Below are 26,001 nucleotides of genomic sequence, written 5' to 3'. Positions count from 1 at the left end.
GATCACACTTCACATATAAACTCAGCTATAGAGGGAGTACAGCTATCTATCAGTGAAAGACAAGGATTGCTACTTTTTCAGTAAGGAGAGAGAGATGGAATAGAATTAAGTTGTTGGGGTTTTTATTCATTTGAGCAATCCCTTGGTAATTTCTGGCACAGCAAAAACACCACAGTGCATGAATGCAAACTAATGCAACTGATTAGAACAATGGGAGGGTACATGACAGTATTGTTTCAGTCTTATCATCTCTCTCCACCAAATATACAGGAGACCGGTTACTATGCTTCTTTCTCTGGAACTATTGATTTTAGTCTCCTCATTCTTGATTTTACATGAGAGATAAAGAGAATAATAATAGAGGACAAGGGCTCCAGTAAGAACAGAACACCACACTAGTAATGCTGAGCTATGTATTTCATTTTTCAAACCAAGACATGGCCAGCAATACAAGATCAGATCTTTGACCTGTAGTGGTATCCACCATAGGTGGTAAAACCTGAGCAGTGGGAGTTTGCTGAGAAGTGATTTAACAAAAATAATTAAATACTCTTCACCTGTTTCCAGAGTTCATATGCACTCTTCTTCAAACTTATGCACAGTTTTGATTTACTCTTTACTAGATTCAAATCTTCAGTTCACATCATTTGCAGAATATAGCATTTTTTTATTATTCAAATGATGTTCTCCCAGCCAAAGGCTTTAATCAGGGTGATCCAAGAATATGCCATTTACCTTCTGTAATTTTTCTAATTCACCTTAGAATGTGATGCCTAGAGACCAGGAAAGGGCTACATGTGGAAGTTAATGCAGCTGCATACTTCCTATAAAACCTTCACTCTCTAAGTGTGCCAATAAAACTGTCACTCTGTGAAAGTTTAAACATATATTACTGTTGCATCACTGGTTCCAAGTAAACTCCTGATATCTCTAAGATTCTAATCTTCAGAAACAAAATGTTTCATGTCCCATAATCTGGAGTTCAACATAAATTGAATACTTGTTCAACGATACTTCTAGTATAAGTAAATCTGAACAGAAGATATGTAAAGAAAAATTAATTTTGAAAGAATCAAAATACAAAAAAAAAACCCCACAAAAATAGAGGTAGAGAATACCCACGTATTTGACTCAATATTAAAAGGGATCTTAACATGAAAATAGTGCAGAACCTGTAAGAAACTATCAGCGAGAATCACTTCCAGCTGCCACTGACACCGTTTTTCCCTTCTTTTCTTCCAAGCCTTGCTGACCAAGCAGTCCACATTGCCTATACTTGTTTTATCCAGCTGGATAAAAGGATTAAAACTTGCTGTTTTAATCCTTTTCCTTTTAAAATAGTTTCCAAAGTAGCTACTTTCCAGATTTTCTTAGTAAAGAGTTAATAAGAGTCCCAGCAACCAAGTTTTCTTCTCAACTGCATTTGTTTCCCAAGTCTCCAGACGTTTACCAAACAGCTTTCAAATAAAGCAACCAAGCGAATCCTTATTATTCAACAGGGCACTTTTCTTCTTGTGGGTTAAACTACTCTTCACAGAAAAAAATCAAAACAAACCTCAGAACTCAGAAGATAAACCACACACCACAAAACCTACTTACTCAGAAATAGATTTTACATGCAGGGAAAAAAACCCCAAACATTTCTTATGTGCCATCATGATCCTTTTTGCTCCCCTCTGAGTTTTATTTCACACACTCCGTTTTAACTGGCAACTCATTGTCCATTGCCTTGGAACTGCCACAAATCAGAAATGCTTTGTGTTTTCTCTGTTTATCGCTGCTCTCTTGTAGTTCTGGAAAACTGCAGCCTCACTCCCAAAAACAGTGTGCTTGGTATGCTAGCAGAGAGCTCTAGGACAAACCAGAAGATGCACTTGGGTGCACTGTTTTCTTACTCTTTCTACTTTTTCCACTTTTGAAGAAAACACCCCAGTTCTGCAAGTATAACTTACTGAGGGCTTGTGAGAATTGTGTTGAGGATCTCAGCCTAGATGACCATGCATCCAGCTCAAATTACCTCATGCTGCAGAGCAAAACAAACCACACCTATGTTTACCAACCTAATCCTTATAGTTCAGCTAGACCGATAATAGACTTTGTATCACTATTGTTCCATTAATTTCTTTGGAAAAAAATTATATGAACTGAGTGACAGCAACAAAGGGTCTGCACAAGAAGAATCTCCAACTACTTATAACCTTCTACCATACATCTGGAGGTATGTACTAAGGCAGGAGAAAATGCTGCAGAGAATACAGCAAGTTACTTTTTGCCATGAAAAGAATATTCTGCACGTCTTATTGTACACAGATATCCACTGGTATTTCTCCACTCCAGTTCTCTTCTACTGAAAACCTCATCCAAAACATGAGTATATGGTGGTTTTTAATCAGCAAAATTCCTTTCTTCATATAAACATACTCCATCTACTCCAGGAATAATGACACGCATATATAACTGCATTTTACTCATTTCTCACTGAAGAGTCAATATCATATTGAAGAGGAAGTTGAATCTTATTCACACAATCAACACTTCTTTTTTTTAGAACAGAAAATGTGCAAGCTGGAAAAAAACTAGTATCAAAACTTTCACAACTAAGGCTGGATCTGTAACATTAAGAAAACAAATTCTCTTTTTTTAAAAAAAATATTTTCTTTGTTCAGTCTACTAGTTAATCCACAAATTAACACAAAATATATAACTCCATTCTGTTAAGGACAGCCTTTAAAACTTACACAGCCTATGAGTCAAGGCATCTGGTTTTGCACAGTGATCGAAGAGTAGTGTCTAGACTGTGTTTATTTAGAAGAAGAGAAGACAGGATGTTCACATGATACTATTGTTTTGGTAGTCCTCTAGGTCAAGAGTCCCTTTGAAGTGCAAAACATAATCAAGAACAAAAAAAACCATAGTGCCTCAGCACTGTGGGCAGAGCAAAACCCAGCTCCTGACCATCCACAGTAGTATAGACTGAGTGTCTTTACCTAATTCCAAATGGGAACCAGCTTTATGCTAGAAAACAGGATTATGCAATCAGGTCCAATCGGATGCCTGAGTAATGTCATGTGAGTGTATCTGAACAGTTGATTCCTTCAATACCTACAGTAAGATATATTATTAAATTACTATAAGGTATATTTTTACCTACTTTTTTTCCCTAATTCCTTTCTGAGGTAGACAAAAATACTTAAACACCTCAAATATGCTCCTCTTCTCAAAATAATATGCACTTTCTACTTGAATTCATTACTATGTATGTATTCTCTTGCAGAAAAAAAGTTACTTAAGATACAGAAATTCTGGCCTGATGTCCCAGTAAATCCAGGGATATAATAATACCTTTTGTGACATTTTAACACAGCAAAATCTCTGCAGATGTCCTAGATCATATTTGCAACATGAGTTTGCTGTAACCTCCAGAACAGCAATGCTTTGAAAAGCAAAAGGATTCCACAGACATATCCTGTATACATTTGAAACTGCAAATGCACACATAATTTTCAGTGAACTATCAAACTCCCTATGAGTACAGACATGACACTGAAAGAGAATTTGTGAGCTATCAGTGGTTAAGCCATACTGTCAGAGGCATGAGAAAATAATAAAGTTACAAGTTAGTCTTCAGGTAGCATTCAGAATTCACAGCAAAGTAAGAGAGAGGAAGAAACAAATCAATGCACTTGGCGACTTTGGGCTTTTAAAGCTCTGGAGCATTTTTTACTTCCCCTATTTGTATATTCACTGGGGAACAGAGGAGGGAAGGGCATATATCTGCCTGGAGAGATTCCCCTTAATAGAATAAAAATTCCCAGACTAGAGCAAAGTGTTTAATTTCAGTCATGTTTGGAGGAAAAGACAGTAATTTTCAGTTCTTCTTTCACTCCATTGCTGACAGTGTAAGAGCAGGAGCTACTGAAATGCTTTTTAATGTATCTGCTATAAGAATGATGGTGACTTCTTCAACAATATGTTAAAGAATATGCCTGTACATGAGTAATTTTAGGCATGTTCTAGTTTATCTTCTGGAAATTATTCCAGACTTTATGAAGCTCTCTTTCGTATTAAAGAAATAAATCTACCGTACACTAGTAGAGTACAGCAGAAATTTTCAACGAGAATGGAAATCTATCACATTATTAAATGTCATTTCATAGAGGTTTCTATGTGAATTTCATGAGGTTTTTCAGAGTGATTTTACTTTTAAAGTTATGTAGAAAGATAGCTTTTAGCCCCTTCAGAGGGACTAATCAGAAACAAGTGTTCTTCTGGGAAGGCCAGAAAGTCACAAAGGCTGACCCCAACTTCTGAGTGGCCAGGAGAACCAGGAGTCCAGCCAGAGAAGAATGCTGAAGAGACCAGCTGGGAAGGCAAGCTGACACCGAGATGCCACTACTTCAAAAACTCATTTCTGAGCTGGGCATCTGTACCTTGCTGCTGCCAAAATTGCTCTGTGAGTGGCCACAGCAGTCAGCTCCAAGGATGAAGCAGATGGAAGAGGAGCTCAGACCAAGTGCAGCCTGCCAGCAGCAGAAACACTTGCTGCCTGGGGAGTGGTGTCATGGTGACTGCATATGCACACACCAGCATGCCCTCAAACTGCATTTCAACTTTCAGAGTTCAAGTACTGCCAGACACAGTTACACACTTGGTCTCTAATGACAGAATGCATCTTACTCAGAGCAGAGAAGGTGGATGGTGTACTTATGGTATAATAGTGTGCTTGCAAAGACACTGTCGGAGTGTAGCAACTGAAAATTTAACCTGTTTTGTTCTCTTAAATAAGTTTCCTAGAATCATAGCATGCCTTGGGTTGGTAAGGACCTTAAAGATGATCTAGTTTCAACACCCTTGCCGTGGGCAGAGATGCCATTCACTGGAATGGCAGGTTCACTAGAATGAGCAAGTTGCTCAAAGCCCCATCCATCCTGGCCTTGGACACTGACAGGGATGGAGCATCCACAACTCCTCAGTCACTGGAGCACTTGTCAGTGAAGTCTGAGGCAAATAAATCGTTCAGTACCTCAGTCTTCTCCTTATCCTGAGTAATCAGGTCTCCAATTTCCATTCAGAGAGAGTTCACAGTGTCCCTTGTCTCCCTTTTATCACCAGCTGTACCTATAGAAGATTTTATTTTTGCCCTTGACCCCCTGTCCAGACTTAATTCTGTTAGAGTTTTAGCTTTCCTAACCTGACCCCTGGCTGCTCAGACAATTTCTTCGTATTTCTCCCAGGCTTCCTGTCCATGCTTCCACCCTCTGTAGGGGTCCTTTTAATGTTTGAGTTTGTCCAGGGGTTGCTTTTTCATCCATGCAGGCGTCCTGGCATTTTTTACTGACTTCCACTTTGATCCCCTTGGATACCAGGATAGTGAGATTGCTGTGCACCCTCCTCGCTGCCCTAAGGATGTTGAACTCTACCATTTCATGGTCACTGTGGCCAAAACTGCCCTGCAGCTTCACTTTTCTTACCAGTCCCCTCCTTGTTAGCAAGAACAAGGTCCAGCACAGCACCCCTCTTCTTTGGATCCTCTGTCCCTTGAAGAAGGAAGTATTTCAAGAACATCCTGGATTTTTCATGCCATGCTGTGATGTTTCTCCAAGAAATAGCAGGGTGGTTGAAGTACCACATGAGGAGTAGGGCCTGTGAATGTGATGCCATCCTATCCATCTGTACAGGACTCTCATCCTCTTAGTCTTCCTGGTTGGGTGGCCAGTATGGCCACTATAATGCCACCTGTCCCTGTCCTCCCTTTAATCCTGACCCCCATGCTCTCAGTGAGCTCCTCAGCCAACCCCAGGCAGAGCTCCATGCACTCCAGCTGGTCCTTGACATAGAAAGCAACACCCCCTCCTCATTTCCTCTGTCCGACCTTCCTAAAAGTCAGTACCCTTCCGTTCCAACAGGTCAGTCACAAGAACCATCCCTCCACGACTCCATGGTGCCAATAAGATCATAGCCCTGCAGGAGTGTGCATATCTCTAACTCTAACTCCTCTAGTTTATTCCTAATTTATGTTTGCATAAAATACTAAAGTTGGGCACAAATGAAGCCGACTCACTGGCTGAAATTCCTTTGTGCTGTGCTTCAGGTGGTCTCCTGCTGAGCTGTGATCCTTTCCCAGGCTCTGGGCATCTCTTGCTGGTGCTCACATCGTCTGGTAGGAGTGGGATGGACTGAGGTTCCCCTCCAACGGAAATTTTAGTTTAAAACCCTCTTCACTATCTTGGAAAACCTATGAAAGAGAATGCTCTTCCCCTTTTGTGACACACGGAGCCCATCAGCTCCCAGCAAATCAGGTTTCCAAAGAGAGCCCCATGGTATAAATAGCCAAACCCTGCACCAGGATATAGGCCCAGGCACTTCCTGAAGTTTGAGGTCGACACTTCATCCTCTCCCTTCAGCATCTCCATCTGGGTGGAGGCATCAGCCCCCACCGGGCTAGATGGTGCAGATCTGCACTGCAGAGGTGCAGCCTCTGCCCTCAGATGAATGCCCACCGTTCTGCACTGGGGTCAGGCAGGATGAGTGCCCTTGACCTGTGCAGCTGGTCACAGAATTGCCCAGTTACTGGGTTATGTGGACTTCAGCTCTCTCCACTTGGCTCATGGAATGCTCCCCCTCCAAGAAGGCGTCCTCCCTATGTGCCCTCCCTCAAGAATGGCTACACAAACTCTGCCCACCACGTCCTGGTCCACACTGCTCCCTAGGGCTGCTCTGGGACACTGTGGGCTGGTTCCTGTTACTCCTGGCCCTGCCCATGCCTTGTCAGCAACTCTTGGTTTGCAGAAACCACTGTGAGACTGCACGAGTGCCTATGATATAAATGCATGCTTTGCTGCTCAGAGAGAATAAAATCACAGCCAGCAGCCTGGTGTTCATCAGAAAAACAGAATCAAAAAACAAACATTCATTAAGGACTCAAATGTCAGCTTCAAACTTCCAAAGGGCTATTTATTTATTATCACTGAGGCAGCTGAAATAAAATTAATGAAATACTCCTAAAACCACAGAAAGACAAGCCTATTATTCTGAGAGAAAGGAAATCTAACTCGTGTATGATTCAGTGCTTTGCCCATTCTAGTTTTAGGTATCTCAAACAATGAGGCTTTCCAAAGATTTCTTTGGGAAAATGCACTCTTGGAATCTCTCTTTAATTGATAAGCACCTCTTCTTTGCTTTTTTATTTTCTGCTGTTTTTACTGAGTTACACGTTTTACAACGCTTTTCCCTACCCACAGTTTCTATTCTCTGAATGTTCACTGTCCTTCAGCTATTTATTATGAGTAATTAACATAATTATGAGTGTTTTCTTCCCCAGTATGTTTTATAACAACATGTTAACAATAATACGAGGCCTGGGTTCCCCTGTGATGCTCAAGTTTGTTAGCTGGAGGCATTGGCTTCACTCATTAAACACTCAAGAATTTGGCACAGCTAACACTAACCATCCAGGGAAAGTCTGGTAGGAGGCATTTAATAAAAAAGAAACAGAACACAACTAAGAGTCAGACAGGAGGACAAGAGGTAATGTTGAAATTGCAAAACAGAGTATAAGATTATAATTTTATTCTACCTCATTTATAAATAAATATGGGTGCAAATTAGGTTTCAGAGGCAATAACAAATGAAAAATGGAGGTACTAACCCTTTCTTCCAGCCACTGTTGTCTGCTCCCTGATAGAGCACTGAACAAAAATTCAATGAAATTATTATGCAAATAGAGAAATCCAGCAGCCAGCAGAGGCAGTCTGAGCAGAGCAGAAAAGCTCACTGGGGCTCCAGCCTCCAGAGTGCTCACAAAATTCCTCATGGCCACAGGAAACCCACAGTGCTTTGGGGTTCTTTAACAAATTCTTCTGCTAACACACTTTGTATAAAGCACATACCATTGGTCTTCAGGGAGAGATTATGTCGTGCAGTGGGCAGTAAAGTCAGTTCAAGGATATTTTTCATTCATGTGGTACTCATAAACAATTTCCCTATGACTGAATATATGGCCAAAAATCCATAATTAAACTTGACTAAAGAGACATGTAAATATAGGTTTTTAATGAAAGAAAAAGAAAAATATGGCTCACTGATCCTTCACTGGAGAAAGTTGATGCTTTAATAGGGGTTAATCAATATTTACTGCCTCCAGTAGCACTTATAGCTGTGTAATAACAGCAGTGTAAACAGGTCAAAAGAGAATAAGGCCATTTAGTTGGGAAAACTGCAGGATCAGGCCCTTAAGTTTAGGCAGCCAAACACATTTTCAAAACATAACTTCACTTACAGAAGTTAAATTGAAGTGACTCCTGAAAAGAGGATAGTTCAGGAATAAAAACACAGCTCTGCAGGAACAACTGTTAAGAGATGCCTACAAAGATATCTGATGGACATGTCTTTGAAGAATGAAATTTTTACAGAGAGAGAAGAGCAGCTCTTTCAATGAATAGCCTCCCACACTTTGCAACATCTTCTCTTCAAATATGTCAAAGCAATGCCTGGAATAGTTCTTCAGAAGGGATGTTGGACCCTCAATCCTGTCAGCAATAACCTCATTAATTTTGTGACACACTATGCTGGGGTTTTCTTCTTGCCTTTTTAATCTTACTATGTATTTTGGACCATTCTAAATTAATTCATATACACTGTGGGCCTGTAATACATTTTAGTATCTTTAGAATCTCACATAGATTGAACTCATTAACTGCATAAAAGGTAAACATGGTAAAAAAACCGAACTAATGGGAATTACAATTCTAAAGAGAAATCTGTCTTCAAAAACAAAAAACAGGAGAGAACTGATTTAGAGCTTATGAACGCCTCATGAAATTAAACAAAATATCTTCATCAAAAATCCAAGTTTGTAGAGAGGCGTCAAAACCAACATTTATTTTAAGGGAAGGATTTTGGAAAGCAGCAGGTTATGCAGCAACATTTTTTCCTAATTGACTCTGTAAGACCATGTGTGAAATAAATAGTTTATAGCAGTTATACCACTATACAGCATTCAAATGCCGTGCATGGATACATACTAAGTCTACCCAGCAATAACTAGATTTAACTATGAATCTTGAAGTGCTTCCGTATTCCCTCTCCAGATCAGGCAATACTGACAACAGTGATGGCCCAAACCACAAGATACTCATGGCCAATGGAAGACAGCAAATTCTAAACTGTTTCTTTTCCATTTACAAAGAGTAAGAGAGATGGACACAAAAAATCCAATATGAAGAATAAGGAAGAGAGAAGTGTAGACTTCTGAAGCCAAATAAAATGACCAAGACAGGAAACTCTATAAAGCTTTTTCTCCAGTCGAAGTAGAAACCCAGCTGAGTATATTATACGTGCAAGAAATAAGGGCATGAGCAAAATTCTGACAAGTGGGTTGATGGAATAAGATTGGATTTCCACAAAGCATTCAGAACAGATGAGTTTTTGGATGAGCTTGCAGAACAGCATGATCTTTAAACGCCTTGTCAGAATGCCAAACCAGGATGATCACCCACTGAAAAACAACTTTCCAGGATATGGTACTAAAGACACAGAGAACAAAATCATTCCAAAAAGATTTTCATTAATTTAGCCAGAACAAAGTTAATAATCCATTACATAAATGTTTCTTTCTTTACTAGCTTGTTAAAAATGCTAAATTCTCCCCTATAAAAATATTACAGCTAGAGGCTGACAGAGATTAGCTTATTCTTCTTCAAAGTCATTAAATAAATAATTAACCAACAATAGCTGGTAAGTTACCCTGACAACAAACACTTATTAAATATGAGACTGCCCAAGGGAGAATGAACCAGGGATTTCCAAACTGTGGTGTTAATCAAACTACTTCAAAGCAACACAAAGACTCAGCACTGGCAGGCGGTCACTGCCTCTGGTGGATTCATGCAGCCCGACACGGAACTTGGAGCTACTGCAGCCTCTGGCAACAGGGATAATTTAGTGATGTACTTCTGTACAGCAAAAGGTCAAAACTATTTTTTGAGCATAAGAAAGGAAACAGAAAACTGGAAGTACCTGAATTACAGGACCATTAATAACATGTCAGTCGTACTCAGAAATTAATATGAGCCCTATGTCCACAAGGTGTTACGTAAGATGTTTTGGCAAAGCCTATGACAAAAATGCAGTTGTGGAGCACTTCAGATACAACTGCACATCATAAAAGCATCCTGTATTCAAGCTGTAGACACTTTAAGATAGCACAAGATATACCGGGGACACCTAATTCGAGTGTTCTCACATGTGCCCTTCATCTTTCATGCCAGTGAGACTGGACATAAATGCTATGGACTCAGCTTCCAAAAGGCAAACATTTTACCTCTGGACTTCTTTACATCTCTTTCTTCTAGGTTCAGAGAGAAGAAGCTAATGGGCAAAGCATAACATTACCATACCATTCATTCTCTCAAAGACAGTTTCTAAGGTGGTATAATACTTATGGAAGACAGAAACTGAGAATGTTTTGCTTCTCACAACCCACATTTGGGAATCAGCAGGAAGAGAGTCCTTTTTGAAGGGTCCTTAACAAAGAAATTTAGTAATAGGACATAAGGCTGTTTGTGTTAGCAAACCAGCCAATGTATTAGCAAATAAGAACTTGTTCAGAGGCCTGTCAGAGCCCTTCAGATGAGTCTCTGAATTAGATTATGCATAAACCGGCATAGGCAGTAATAGTCAAAATCCTGCTGTAATGGAAGATTGTTCCCCAATGAGTGATTTGTTGGTGCAGCATAGATAATTTTTTCATCGTACTGGAAATTGCTTTGATCCTCTGAAATGAGCAGCTCTTGTTCTCATTACAGCATACCTCAGAGTTACTAACAAAGATCAAAAATGTTTCTTTCTTTCTTAGCCAAAACAGGCACAGACTTTCACTTGTGCAGAAAGAATACACCAGTGCTCAGAACTACAGGATCTGTGATAGGCATTTCCCAGCCTTTGCCACTGCTAGGACAGAACCTGAGCCAGCAGAGGTTCTCTTCAAGGAGGAAAGGTCCATATCCCTCCCTTAAAGGATTTCAGTCTCTGCAGCTACAATTTTTTAGCAGGACACAAGTTCAGTAAAATGAACATCCCTACCCATGTTTCTTGGGAAATCTTGACCCATTTTGCTTCCTGACAGTCTCCTTCCTCTCCTGGTTTTCCATAAGCCTCACACCATGCTCTTCAGAAGCTCTTCCAAGCCAGGATATGAGTTCCCTTTTGAGGACTCCTCACCCCACACCACCTTCCTGACCAGGCTGCAGCAGCCCAGAGTGCCAACAGCCCTCTCCCCACAGCCTAACCAAGCCCTTTCTAGGCTCACTCTACCACACAATACCCACACCTGCCAACCCACAGGCTCAACCAACGTGTCCTCACTCACTTCATCTCAGCTTAAGACTAAATTTTCGATCAAGTTTATAGTTTTATCCAACACCTTCAACAGTGACACAAACAAGATCCTTAACTCTGTCTAAAGTAAACCAAAACACATGGAATCCCCATTGAAAGTCTAAGGCCTTTGTTTGTAAATTATCGTACAATCCTTGGAAATAGCACTTCAAATTATATTTAAATTATGGCAAGAAAAATTCAGATATCTGGCATAAATTGCCAAGAAATTTCAAGATGCTGCTTATATCAGAGTCAAATCTGTTACCAAAATCTGGAACTTGAACTAGTAGTGCATATTTCACATGCTCAGTCAATTATCAACTGCTGGAGACTTCTGAGACTATTGAAACGGGACAGATTGAATACATCAGCTGGATACAGTCCATTTAACTAAATATGAAATACTCCACAGCTCAATACCTATCAGAGTTCTGTTATCCTCCCAGATTAACTCTTTCACAACAGATGTCTAAAAAGCATAAACATAATAATCAAGCAGTAACAAATAGCACAAGACTATGAAGTCACAATATTTTTCAAATAGAAAATATATGAGATAAGAGAATGAGATATGAAAAATCAGCTCTGAGTTAGTGCAACCACTTGCTGGTACTTTATGGACATAACATCACACCTAAAGTACCCAGTTCCGGGAAATAAAATAAATAATTAAGTCCCGGAAAAGTTGACCACAGGTTACATCTCCAGATTTATCTCAAATGTGCTCATTTTATCCTTCCTTTGAGTTAATACAGTCACAGAAAACTAATCCATGTCAAATTCCTAAGATGGACTTTTCTGCTGGGTACAGCTACTGACCTGCAGCATCTGAAGGTAGCCTTCCTGTGGGTCACACAGCAGGGACGATATCCGGTGGTTGTTCCTCATGCACCTCTGGTTGTTGTCCCTTGAGAGAGGGAAAATTTGCCGGATCACTGTCATCCTCCCCAGAGCACTATGCACCAACTCTAATATCTCATTATCAGTGATTTCCTGTGAATGGAGACACAGCCTTTTAAAAACATGTCTTTGTCCAGACGTTTTATATCCTCCTTTCATTATTGGAGAAATGTTTTCAAAAAGGCAATAGGAGAAAAACATTACAGAGGCATATGCTTAGTCTAGGCCAAATGTTATTATTTTGTTTTTAATAATAAAAATGCTATTTTTTTATACATCATCTGAAACAAAAGAGAACAGCCTAACATAGTACCATCTATCTTGGCAATTCTAAAATTCTGCATATGTAGTTCCTCATAGAAAAGCACCAAGATGGTCTCGACAGGTTTCTAAATAAAAAAAAAAAAAAAAAAAGCCTTGAAATCAAATTTATATAGAAAGAATTCTTGTTTAACAGGCTAGAAGCTCACTATATCCTCAGGACAAAATAACAATTGGAAAACATAGCACTCTTCAGGAAATATGGCCCTTACACCTTGAACAATGCTACAAGTAAGCACTTTTCCCATAAGAACAGTAGATCATTTCTGCAGACTAATCCTGATAATGACTCAAGGAAGCCTTTTGAGGTTATCTGTACCAGGAAACAAAAAAATAGGAGAAATTTCATGGAAGGATTTGACACATTTAGGAACACCAATTTCTGCACACAATAAATTGGGATAAGATACAAGGAGATCTAAAGGACAGGCCGCTCTTCATTCCAGGCTTTGCACTTTCTAAAGCTTCTTTGCAGACCTTCACATGCCTTAGCCTCCTAATCCATCCTGGGACAGAGCCTGCATCTACTGCTCTTGAACTGGGACTGCAGCCAACTCAACTACGTGCTTTACATATTTTGTATTTGAAGAAAAACACAAAACCAAAACCTCTTTTTTTTTTTTTTACCCTAGGAAAATCACAGGGTTAGTAGATCCTGAAATCATATCAAAGGTGCAGTTTGTGATGTTTTCTCCTGGCAGGAGTTCACTGTAAGAAAACAGACACAGTGGCATTGCTGTCTGCACTCATCCCCTGAGCACCTGCTTTACATCCCAGCTCCTCACCACAGCCACCAGCAGCATCTGGAATTCACATCAGCCCATTTCCAGCACAGGAGGGCTGTCCCAGCTGGGCCAACCCAATGCCCAGCCTGTATAGGGCTGTCTCAGCCCCCTGCAGGGCAGGGGACTGCAAATCACTCCTGTCGCTGCACTTAGTCAGCAGGGCCCTCACCTTGAGATGTGTATCAGCAGAAGTGAACCTGACCCCAGACATTTAACATTCAAAGAAAAAAATTTTTTTTGTTTTCTTGCCATTTTCTCTGTCAAGCTGTGAGTGAAATGACCGTGAGGTTATTATAATTACTTGTTACGGTTGACTGTACCATAGCTTTGGCTCAGGTTAGTCCTTCTTTGCCAGTTTCCCATCATCTTTTAGGAACATGAATTTTTAACTTTGCAGAAGGTGAAATTCATTGCATTAATGACAGACCAACTGGTGTGGCATGAAAATAGTAAATCAGAAAAAAAATATATTCCTGTAAAGGAAAAGATTTTGAAGCTTAATAGAAAATGCTGGGCAGCACCTGTAGCCTTGCAATCAGATACTGAAGTAGACCCACAAGCTCTACGGATTCGTCCAGGCTGCTATCTTGGATTTCTCTTTTTTGGGGCTGGGGGTGTGTGTGTGTGTGTTAAAACCACACCCCATGTCTAAACTGCAGTCAGAGGGAGAGACAGTTTTATGGCATAGCTTTAGCTCATAACCTCCTAGGCTGCATCCCTTGGCAGGCACACTCAGACCGAGTGGCTGGAAACAGAGAAAAAAAAAAGGAATCACAAATCATCCAAACCTTCAGTTCAGCTCGCACCAAACACATTTTGTGTTCTCTCTAAGTGATACAGAGCCTTTCAAAGATGTCTCATAACCCGTGTCAAAATGCTTCACCTGAGACTTTTAAGCCTATCTGTAGCAGATCAGAACTGCTTCCTCCATGGGATTTCCAGAAGTAAGGCAGTAAAAGAGATCAGTTATGATAGGCACATTAACCCAGGTTCTTCCCACTTATCTATAGGCACCAAGTGAGTCCTGAATGTAAAAGCCATGTCACTATCAGCTAAAGAAAAATGGGAGCCTCTGGAGGGAATTTCAGAACCTAAACTTGGCTAAATCTAACCCTGAAAGGGCCACCTTTTTCTGTGTAACCAGCTGACAGTAGCTAAATCCTTCAATGCCTCAGTTCAGCACATAATGCCAAGGGGAACAAAGCTCCTGGTTTGTTTTTTTTTCAGCTGATGGATATTTATATCAGCAAACAATCCCCTCCTTTTAGAAATTGGGTTCCTTTTTAGAAATGTTAAAGCGCAGAGAAAAAAAGTTGCTGTTGAAAGTGCTGGGAACAAAAGGCCTATGTCTGCATTTTAGAGCTGCTGCTCTAAACACCAAAGGTAACTCCGGGCCTTCCCGAGCCAATTCACAGGGTGGTACAGCCACAGGCAGCATCCCAGGGCACCTAGGCAGGTCCAGGAGCAGGAAAGCATGGCTGAGTGCCTGACTGCAGGTCACAGCCATCCTGCACTGGCCTTGCTATGGACTCCCCAAGGGGAAATGTTCATCCCTTCCTCTTGCCTGGCACTGGAAGGCCCTGCAGGCTTGTCTCCAGAAAACTTACAGTCCTGGCTTAGTAGCACGTGAAATCTTAAATGTCACACGCAGAAAGGTCACCTGCGTCCCAACTGAGATAAATACAGGGAAAAAGAAAGAAAAAAAAAAAAAGGCAAGCCAAAAACAAGGGAAAAGAAGTATATGTGAAGTTCGTTCTTACTTTTACACTCAACAGAATAACAGCATATATCCAAAAAGTAGTTCTAAAACTTGGAGTCACAAGGGAAAACAGATTTCACGCTGGTCTTACAATTAAAGTCTATTCATCTACTTATTTGTTTAAAAGTAATATGTTTCCTTCCTGCACACGATAAAAAAAAATTCTTTGCACTGTGAAACTGAGCGAATTATTTAATTCAGTCCTAGAGGGTTTTTTCCCCCAAAACAAATGCGTCCCAAATTTCCAATTTTGTTCTTGGATCATTAGCCAGCACACAGTTATTACCATTTATACCACGCATGAATGCTGTATTGCAAGTAGAGCTTATCAGCTGGTTGGGCCAGGCAATACTCCTTGCAAAATTCTGTATCAAATGACCACTTTTTGGCTTTCACAATCCCATGATGTTGATACTGCATTATAGGGTAAATATTTACAGATGGTGAGTTCTGGCTTGTTTCAGGGATATGCTTTGTGCAAGGTTAAAGAGCCCAACCCTCTATTACTTGGCACCTGTAACAGTAGTTTGCCCTAAAGCCTGTAAATATTGAATTTCTTGAATGAGGGTGGAGGGAGAACAGTTTACCCAGGGACAAAAGTTGTTCTCATATCTAAGTATTCTTATCCTAATTTTTTTTCCTTTAGAAAGGGAAAGACTGGCTATTTCCAAAATAGCAGGGAGCACTTAAATATTTTGGTAGGCAGACATAAGTGTAAGACTGACTATTCACCCAGACTAATATTAGTTCTCACCACCTGACTTAATGCTTAAAAGATATTCCTTTAAATGCTCTATTTTTGTTCATGTGGCATATTAATAACAAATTTTTCTGGCATTATCTATTTATTTGCACATAAATATTGGCTATTTGGGGAATTCGTTTATCTGTTTATTTATCTGCACACAAAGAACTTCAGTTAGTGTGCAATATTTAGTCATACTGCTCAGGGGAATATTTAAATCCGCTCTAGTTGTGCTCAACCATCATAACACAAATCGCAAAATGAGACAATTATGTTTCACATTATAGTCTCTATTTTCCTAGAGGTAATGACAGAAAATTATAAATTTTAATGAAATTAATAATTTAAATAACCAAAACATATTTCCAGAAAGCATGTCCCTGAGAAAACCAGAGGATTAAACTGAAAGGCAATGAGGACAGGAATGCTCGTGGAGACAGCTTACAGATTTATATGTGGATTTTTTTCAGTAGTATCAATGCTGTTTATTGGGTTATTCTAAGTCCCCTCAATGCACTATTTGCATCTGAAAAGGGACACTTGTTGAAAATCCAGAAAACATCATTCAATTAACCATTTAAAAAAAAAAAAAACCAAAAAATTCACCACAGCTCACCCTGTACATAGATTTATTCAACAGTTCCATCATGCTGGCTTCTCTGCATCCCACATGAACAGAAACAGATATATCCATAAAGATTAATCCCTTAAGGAAAGGGCACTATCCATTCTTCATAGCACAGAAAGCATTTTAATACAAGTCTGCATGACCACCTGTCCAACTCCCATTCTCATTGTCCTCCCATACATCCAACATTACCTCACTTCTTTTTACCCAATGCTCCTAAAAATCTCTACAGGGATTTATTTATAATTTAGTTGAATTAGCTCTATTTCTGGATATAAGGACTCTGCACTGGGTGTCCAGATGTCTTTCTCAGATCATAGCGAGTACCTACACAGTAAAAGATCCCTGATGTAATAGAATATTATTCTAAATTAAAAATTATTTATCTCAGGGGAAAAATAATAAAAAACAAGCAAACAAAATGATAGTAAAAGCTGGACAAAACTGAAAAAAAACCCCAACATTATTTTTAGAGTGGAATTCACTGATAAAACAACTCATCAAAACTCATCTATAATCTTGCTCCTAACTGACTAAAACTGCAGATTAATTCTAAACCCTAATTTATTTGAGAGTGATGCAGGTATACATGCAGTACACTTTCATATGTATATCTTTCAAACATATACAAGTAAAAAAAACCCAAAAAAACCAAAAAACCAAAACACCAAAAAAACCCACAGAAAAAAGCACATAGATTTTTTTTTGTGAAAATAAATAAATAAGATACAAATTCTGCAGTGTCAAAGATAGTAGGGAAGTAAGATTTCCTTAGGCAAGTAATAAATATAGAGTATCTGGAATACAATTGGAATAAATTGTAATTGTAAATTGTTACATTTTGCATTGAAATATGTCATTTTCTAAAGGTTAAGAAATTTTCACAGTGTATTACTTGTATTTTTATTCAATTTTTTTACTTTTTTACCCTGTTAATTTTTATATAATTTTAAAATATCTTAGAAGCTTGCCTCACTTGCATTGCTAAGTGGTCATTTAAAAGTCTGCTTTTTTCCAAGCAAAACTAAGACACTGGGAAGTGTTAAAGATTTACTAACTTCTGGTTATCAAAGTAAACACAAATACCATTACACAGGCTGATGCTTTAAAATGGAACTAAAAAAAAAAATATTAGGCACTTTCATATGAAGAGAAATCCTAAGAAAGAATTCCAGTCTATCTAACAGTCCTGGCTCTACCCAAGTGAAAATCAGGGCATAACATTTTTCATGGGAAATTTTGCACAGGGTCTACCTGTTCATAGCCCAAAATGCATATAAAAGAGAAATTTCTAGAAAAAAAGTATCCAAGCAAAAGTGAAGAACAAACATTGTATTCATAAGGGACTTTTCTTCCAAAGTCAGAAGTTTTCCTAATATTGCTCTACAAACCATGTGCTAGGAAAACTTTGCTCATCATTCATTATCTAACACCTTCCTACATGCTACCCCTGGGGAAAAAAGTAGCTTGCTGAGATAGACTTTATCTGATAATTACTATTCTATTTTCTGCTCCTTTCTCTCAACTTTTAAAAAAATATTTTATAGAGGAAAATAATGAAGAAGTACCCAGATGACAGTTGAGAAACCGTTTGTTTCTCAAATCAAGAGGATGGGTAATTAGGGACATACTGGGCATGTCTGATGTGGGAAAAGGAAAGAAAACAAATACTGGCAGTAGTAATGAGGCTGCAGGATAGGAATGGAAAGTAAGAAATGTGTCACACCAGGAAAGAGATGATGGGGCATTTTCTTGTCCCTCATAGAGCAAACTGCCTTCTACAGACAGTGAAACTCTGTGAAGAGAGACCTATGAAAACAATGGAAATAAGAGAGTTGAGCTGAATCCAGAAAAATAGTAGCAGAAACATGCTCTGAGTACATTTCCTTTCCTGAAAGGGGGAAGCAAAAAGCATCAATAGCCATTTTTCTGCACTGTGTTCTGACTGATCACCTAGGCTAAGTTTGGGAAAGTTTTATCAGTCAGCTGAAGACCTACAACTTAATCTGCTGGCAACACCACCAGCATCATTTGGAAAGTGTCATCTGTCCAAACAAGAAGAATAAGGTCAACTGCTGTCTAAAATTTTTGACTTATATTCAAGTCATGAGGACAATATCATCTCCACATGGCTCAGAGTTCTCCAAGTCCCTTAGCACTTTCTGTCTAAGGCTTCCTGCCACTGCTGAAATGTGTACTCTGCTATATTTCCACATCTTTTTATTACTTTTCCAAATGACAGCACAAGTTTTCTAAGCAATAAAGAAACGAGCCCCTATGTGACCTGAGAGTCAAGTTCCTCTGCATAGCATTAAACTGTATGGTGAGGAGTGAAATTGAGAGATACAATCACCCACTGGGAAGTCCCTGCGAACACCTCCTCCCTTCTTAAACTGTTGTGCCATGACAAATATCCACAGGGATTGGTACTTGACCTACAAGGAGGACTTTACCCCGTAGTACATTCCTTTCTAGAGAGCACCCGATCATTTAGACGGTAAGGAACTAACGTGATAAAAGGAAATATTGTTTGAATTTCAGCATTTGTTAATCCATATGGTACAGAATGTGGTGATTTTAAGAGTATAAAAGAAGGTAATTTATGTTACCAACAAATACTCCTTTGTATCTGATCTAGTGTGGATTGATTTGAATCAATGAGAATCAATACAATTGAAAAGCAGCAAATGAACACTGCAGTCAAGTAAAAGCTCTACTCTTTAGCTTTCAGACTCATTTTTTACACCTTACAATTAAATATATTTTTTAAAGCACTGAAAGTGCTAGTAATCCATTACTAGGCATTCTTCTATCAAAACTACACAAAATTACAATATAATCCCCCATTACAAATGACTGATATCAAGAAATATAATGCTAAGTTCATCCCTGGCTAAGTCAAATCACTGAGGCAGCCCCAAGGGTGGATTTGGCTGACAGAATCTAATCAAACACAATCGTTCCAGTTTACTCAGTAGTAGACAGAGAAGGATGGAGTTCCATGATGACTGGAAATCAAATACGAGTCACAGTTCCCATATATTTATGTTTGCCACCAAAAGTATTGAATAAATGATTTGATAAGAAGTATATGCAGTGGCTTTTTGTATGAACTGTCACTGTCATGAACCATATTGAAAAATGTTGTGTGAAAAGACCTAGAACAGAAGGTGCAGATCAGAAAATACCCAGTGGCATTCAAAACTCAGTTGTATTTGTCTTTCCATACTGACATGTGAAAATATATAGCAGACTTACATAATGTGAGTAGGATGCTGAAAAACAAAGAATAAAAAACAATAGCAGAACCAGGTGAGAAGAAAGACAAATGATGGGATGAACGAAGGTAACCAAGGAAGTTGTTCTATATACCGTCATATTTAGATCATAAACCACTTTCCAATACTAGATCTCATTTTTACTGCAGAAGACTAAATTGCATTTCCTTTATCTTTCCAGAGTGAACATGTGATCAGATTCTTGTTTTGTTTGTGCTGCTATACCCTTGCTCCATCTTAAGTTTCATAAGAATCAAACCTAAGATTTTCATCCTCTTTGAATGGGTTATGTTTTACTGAGCTCTCATCATACCATGTGCTCTCCTCTAAATTTTCCATACTGTTCCACATTCTCTTGTTTTGTTTTAAAGTATCTTGCCCAAAACTTGCTACATTGTTCCAATAAGGCCAAACTGATGTCAAACACAGTGAAATAATTGCCTGCCTTATCTTACAAAGAATGTTTCTGGTAATGTATCTGAACACTACATTTGCTTCCTTAGCAAGACCACAACAGCACTGATTGTCATTCTGGTTTTTATCCACAAGGATTCTAAGTTGCTCCTGCAAATGCTCACCAACTATACCACATTTTGCAGCCACATGCAAAATACTCGGCACTTCTCTATATTGAATCACATCTGGTGGAGTGCCTCAGATTTTTGTAAATAAACTGGGTCTACTACAATATGTTTTTAACAGTCTGGTTATAATTAATAGTTTGTACAAAGTCAGCATCAAGGAACTGTAAATGTAAAAAATGTTTGAATGTAAAAACATTAGAACCTCATTTTGCCATCGAGTAATCATCTTATACTTTCCTTTATCTTCTGCTGTACCTAAATGTTTTCTGGTTACTTTTTGTGATACCTAGTATGACTCATTCTGAACCACAGCCTCATTTTATAGTCACTTACTTTGGTACACCTTTACACTCCTCCCTTTTTCTTCTCAACATTTTTTCTTTAGAGTTCATCTCTGATTTCAGGTTCTGAAGTTAACCCATTGGAATCATGACAATCTTAACAGAATTCCACAGATATTTTGCCATCCTTTATTTACTGCATTATCTTTCCAAAATCACTACTAGTTTTCTAAAGTTGTGAAATCTTTTTATTGCTGTCTGTTATCCCCACTGACCTTTTCTCACCTCTTCCTCTTCTCCAAACAGTGCATGCTACCATGTCATAATCACTTTCACACCAATTATCTTCTGGTTTCCTCAGCCCATTCTTCCTTAGCCATAATGAAATCTGAAGTGACGGCTGCCTTAACTTTTTTTAACATGTAGGGATAATGCTGTCAATCACAGGAAATTGTGAAGTTCTGTCTGTATCCCAACATTACTTTTTGACTGCCAGGAAAATTAAAATCTTCGTTTATTTTAATTTCTTTTCTCTGGGGCGTTTCTTTAAAAGAAAAAAAAAAAGAAAAAGGCACTTAAAAAAAAAAAAAAAGTCTTTCTCAGTCTTTCTCTTTCTTTTGCATATTTCCAGGCAGCTTTTGAACAAGGTTTGTCCCTCAGCTCTCCCTGAGTTCACATGGTTTGGGCATGTAACATTATGTTGCCCTCTCTTCATCCCTACTAGTCTTTCATGAAAAATAATCTCCTGTATAATCAGTAGTCTTGTGCTTTGTCTTGCCATGTCTTACAGCTTTCAATTAAACTTCTGAATAGTGGTGGAAGTTTGTTGAAAAAGAAATTAAAGGACGGATGAGATAACAGTAAAACAACTCTCAACTGAACTATCAGTCAAATTCAGTACCCATTTCTCTTCCATGAAGAGTAGTTCATTGCTTTTCATACTGATTTACATGTAAAAATAATGAGCCTTTAGAAAACTGGAATTAGAATTAAATATATTAATATGAGGGGATAAAATACCATTTTAAATTTGATTACTTGTTTTGGTCCATATTGCAGTTTTGCAGAATAGTATATTTTATCTTTTCTCTATCCTTGGAATGAAGAAAATTTCAAACCCATTAAATGTCCCAGAGAGAAAGATGGTTTCTAGTGCTATTTATCCTCCCAGACCTACTGCTGTTTCTAATAAAGAAGCAGACACAGGCTCCCAGAGCACTGCTCCTGGTACAACCACATAGAAACTCAGTTTCAAGTAGTGCTCTTGTGCCTCTCCCACAGATACGTGCTCTGGGGAAGGCACAGCATTTTCTTGGAAAAGGCAGAAAAAGAGAAGGAGAGAATGAAAAATGTCACAAGGAACAGAGATGCTTGATGTCAGGTATGAAAGAGAAAGAAAAGAGAAAAATAAAAATAGGAAGGGAAACTAGAAAAAAAAAGACAGGAAATAAACAGCAAAAAAACAGGGGTTGTCTACAATTATGCCAGTCATGCCAAAAGAAGCAGCAACACACATCTATCAAAGCTGATGGGTCACTTCAACAATTAAAAGCACAAACAAAAAAAGCACAAGCAGAACACTAGATATGTTCTAGCAGATCTTCAGTAGGGTCCAAACTACTAGTCATTGGCAACTCCCAACACAGGTAACAAAATGTTTTGGACTAATCTGGAGACACAGCTAAGCATGTCATTGTTTGGAAGAGTTGTTTGCTTTTGCCTGCCTTTCTACAGAAATCACAAATATTCTTGCTCTTAAAAAGCTACTCAGCATGTTTAACCCAGAATTCAGGTAGAATTGCTACCTAAATGAATGCAAGGGATGATTCAGTATTTCCAGATGAATTAAAAAAAAGTGCAGATGATGAAATATAAATCTAAAAGGGGATGGGTAGTTAGAAAAAGATTTTTCCCCCTCTAATCTCCAGTACTTTTGATAGTTCTGCAAGTTTGAAACATAACACTGTCTGAAATCAGAAAAGTAGACACACTTATAAGTATATATTTTTAAAGCAGTAAGGTTTTTATGACTTGGCTTCAAAGAGGATGTATGAGGACATGACATTGCCTGCTAAGACCCATCTCTGTGTATTATCTTATCCTAGAAATCTTGCCATGTACTGTTTCAGCCTTCCAACCCTATGCAATAAATTCAACTCTCAATTCACTGAGATGGCAGAGTCCTTTTGCACCAGCAGTGGCACCCAAACTGAACAGATACCCCAGCACAGAGACCTGGGTTATTTAAAAGCTACCAAACAGGATTTTGACAGTACAGCTCTGTAATTTGGGAACAACTCTTACATTCCACATTGGTTCATTTGCTGGGCAATAAGCTTACCAGCCATAGAGATTTAAGTTATCTCATCCCAAGCTGGGCAGTGTTGCTCACCTAACAAAATTTAAGTCTAACTCCAAAACCTAACTCCTGTCTTACTGTATGAGAAGGTGCACAAGTTAAAAAAAACCAAAAATTATCAGTAGAGGGATAGTAAACTAGATTTAAGTGAAGTAAACCAATAAAAAAAGATCTCTTATTGAAATAATAGCATGCTCTGTAGTCATTCTTACTAAAGCAAGGTAAGTCCAAGTTTCAGAACCTCATTGGCTTGACAAAAGGTGAGAGATAGGGCAGACAAAAGGTGTTCCAGACCAATAGACCTCAGCAATCTAAGCTGTTCAAGGCCCTTAAATTCTTCAGCCCTACATCTCTCTCTCCTTGCAATGGGATCATTAGGTCACACAGAACAGAGGGTGAACAGGGAAGGGTGGGATTTTCGATCTACCTGGGAGAAATAAAGGCCTAGCTGAGTTTTTGGTACATTTACATAATGGACTGCTACACTTGCAGAATTACATCAAAAAGATCTGATTTGACTGAGAAGAGCTGATTGTTGGGAATTAAAACTTCATTCCACTCTTCAAATCACAGCAACAATCAGCATTATATTTTCCATCAAGTACTCCTGCAGTTCTCACTACTACCAACTGGAAACTTGTACATGGTGATCATGATGATCAGTCTGTCTTCTTACTAGCATGGGGGTATTCACATGCACACTTAAATAAGAAGCAAGCCATAAGGAATCTCCATCTGTCTTTAGATGCATTCATGTGGATGCTTAATATACCATCTTTTCATAGTAGCTCTAAGCACACACACAAAGACCAACACTCTTCTGTTAAAGAGGACAGTTAAGAGATTTTTGCCTGCAAAGAGTTCTCCAAAGTTTCATGAGTCTAAAAAGCTTCTGTAATTGTCTGTTAGAATTTAATTTCATTTTATGATATTTATAATTATGAGTACCAATATTTTTCACCAGAAAGTTATACTTTAGATTTACATGTTGCTATCATGGCTTCCCTATCCAGTCTTTAGCCATAAAAGAGAAAAAATAAAAAAGCTCCAAAAATAGAAGCAGAATTGACACCCTGCGTGATGTGTTCATGCATGTGTATGCATGCACATGTTAGTGCATGAGTGCTGAAGGCTTTTATTGTGATGTTCCAGATTCAGGCCTCATGAAGTGAGTTTTAACATCTGAACAATAACACAACAATAAAAAATTCACAAACGCTCCCTCTCTATAAATGTTTAGGGAAATATGCACTGTATTATCTTTATGTGGATATAAACACTGACTCTCTGGGCATCTTGCTGAGGTTTTGTAGTGGGTCATTACTGCAGCTGACAAGCCAGGAGGTACTTAAATGTAACAAGGATCAGAAAGAATTTATAAAGCCTTCACAAGCTGGGATTTCACTAGCTTTCCCTAACCCCTATTTAATTACAGAGCCTTTCTAATGCCACACAGTACAATTTATAGGTATTATTAAAACTTGCCTATCCAAAATTATTAACTAGGTGCAAAGAAAGGAATGAGAAATTAACCAAGGAATTCATTATTAAATTAAAGGCTATGTATTTATAGTATAAAAATAAGACAATGAACACTGTTCTTTTTAACTTAGATATTATGCTATCTTTTAATGAATCATTATTAAAACCACAAATGTATAAAAAACTGCAATTTATCAGTGATTTATAAATTATTATATATGATACAACATTTCATCACTTTGTAAATTCAAATCTGAATGGATTCCCATTGGGACATAATGGTACTAAGGTAAAATAAATAATCACGGTAGCAGGACAGGACACCGTCTGCTGCAGAGAGGAAACATCAAATTTTGAATCTATGCTATTCTGGATCTTGGCCAATTCACCAACACAGTTCTGCGCTAGAGAAAACCTGTGTATCATGTAAATTTGAATGAGCTAAGCTCACAACCACCTCAGCGCTCTTTCCTGTCCTGGCACCTGCGTGAGGGCTTTCATAGCAGTGAAGGGTGAGCTTCTGGCAGATAGAGATGCCTATATTTGACATTTCTTTTGAGATATTCTCTGCTTCCTAAATTGCTAATGAAATAGCATCAGCATGCAGGTAAAAATAAAGTCTCCCAGCTGCTATGAGGTGTATTGGAAGCTTTATCTTGACCTCGGGTGTTGGACCTATGCCAGTTCAACTAAGACAGGCAAGCAATGACACTGCAGAGTTTGCATCTTGTGCCATTCAAAAAGCAAAAATGTTAAGTATATGCTCAGTACAGTTAAGTATATTCTCAGTCTCGGTGTGTCAAAACATATGAAACAAAAAATGGTGATGAGTCAATGTAGCAAACTATTTTCTCTTTTGACTTTCTTACCTCATTTACATAGACCCAGTGACTATCCTTTGATGCAAGGTTGGTTTCCACAGCCTACAAAAATAAAAAGAAACATAATAATAAAAATAAATAAAACATGTGAAATATATTCCAGAAAAAAACTTATATAAAAATGTACTATAAAGCTCATTTTGATTGTTTTAATTGTTATTGACATTGTTTCAGTATAGTTCTTGTCATCTCTTCCTCTGCTGCTTCATGGGACAGTCTCTTATAGGTGGTATTCACCTCTCCCTGACTTCAGTTCCTAAACCAAAGTACCCTGATCAGGTATATGTACCACAAAAGCACACTGGAGCAGGGTGGTACATCAGCATAAGGGCTTCTGTGATGAACAAGTGCACACCAAACATGCAGTTCATGAGTTTATGCTTTTGTATGATATATCTAATGCATCCTACTAGATTGAGTTTCTTTTCAATGTGCTTCCCAAAACACTCTGCCTCTGCCTCACTGCAACTCTGGTAGTTTAACAGTTGGTTAACCTACTTCATGGAAAACACCACTCTGAGACACCCAAGTGAAGTTCACACAAGTCATCCTCTCTTCATATTTGCACAATAACCCAAGGTGTAGTTATGGTTTGCATGGTCACATTTTCTGGCTTCCT

The 26,001-nt window shown here is 38.5% G+C and overlaps 1 protein-coding gene across 2 annotated transcripts in view; it reads right to left on the bottom strand.

Moving 5' to 3' along the window:
• GRID1 (glutamate ionotropic receptor delta type subunit 1) overlaps window positions 1-26,001 on the bottom strand; it is a 504,271-nt gene that overhangs the window by 98,015 nt on the left and 380,255 nt on the right. For both annotated transcript variants that reach the window (XM_050305784.1, XM_050305782.1), the window contains exons 5-6: window positions 25,371-25,424; window positions 12,199-12,372 (exon numbers count right to left, since the gene is read on the bottom strand). In XM_050305784.1, coding sequence (XP_050161741.1) covers window positions 12,199-12,372; window positions 25,371-25,424 — 228 coding nt within the window. The remainder of the gene's footprint in view (window positions 1-12,198; window positions 12,373-25,370; window positions 25,425-26,001) is intronic.

The sequence above is a fragment of the Myiozetetes cayanensis genome, unplaced genomic scaffold, assembly GCF_022539395.1.
Source record: "Myiozetetes cayanensis isolate MyiCay16 unplaced genomic scaffold, myiCay2020 scf10, whole genome shotgun sequence".
Taxonomy (NCBI): domain Eukaryota; kingdom Metazoa; phylum Chordata; class Aves; order Passeriformes; family Tyrannidae; genus Myiozetetes; species Myiozetetes cayanensis.
The sequence above is the reverse complement of the archived record's forward strand: the minus strand, read 5'-3'. Positions and strand labels throughout refer to the sequence as shown.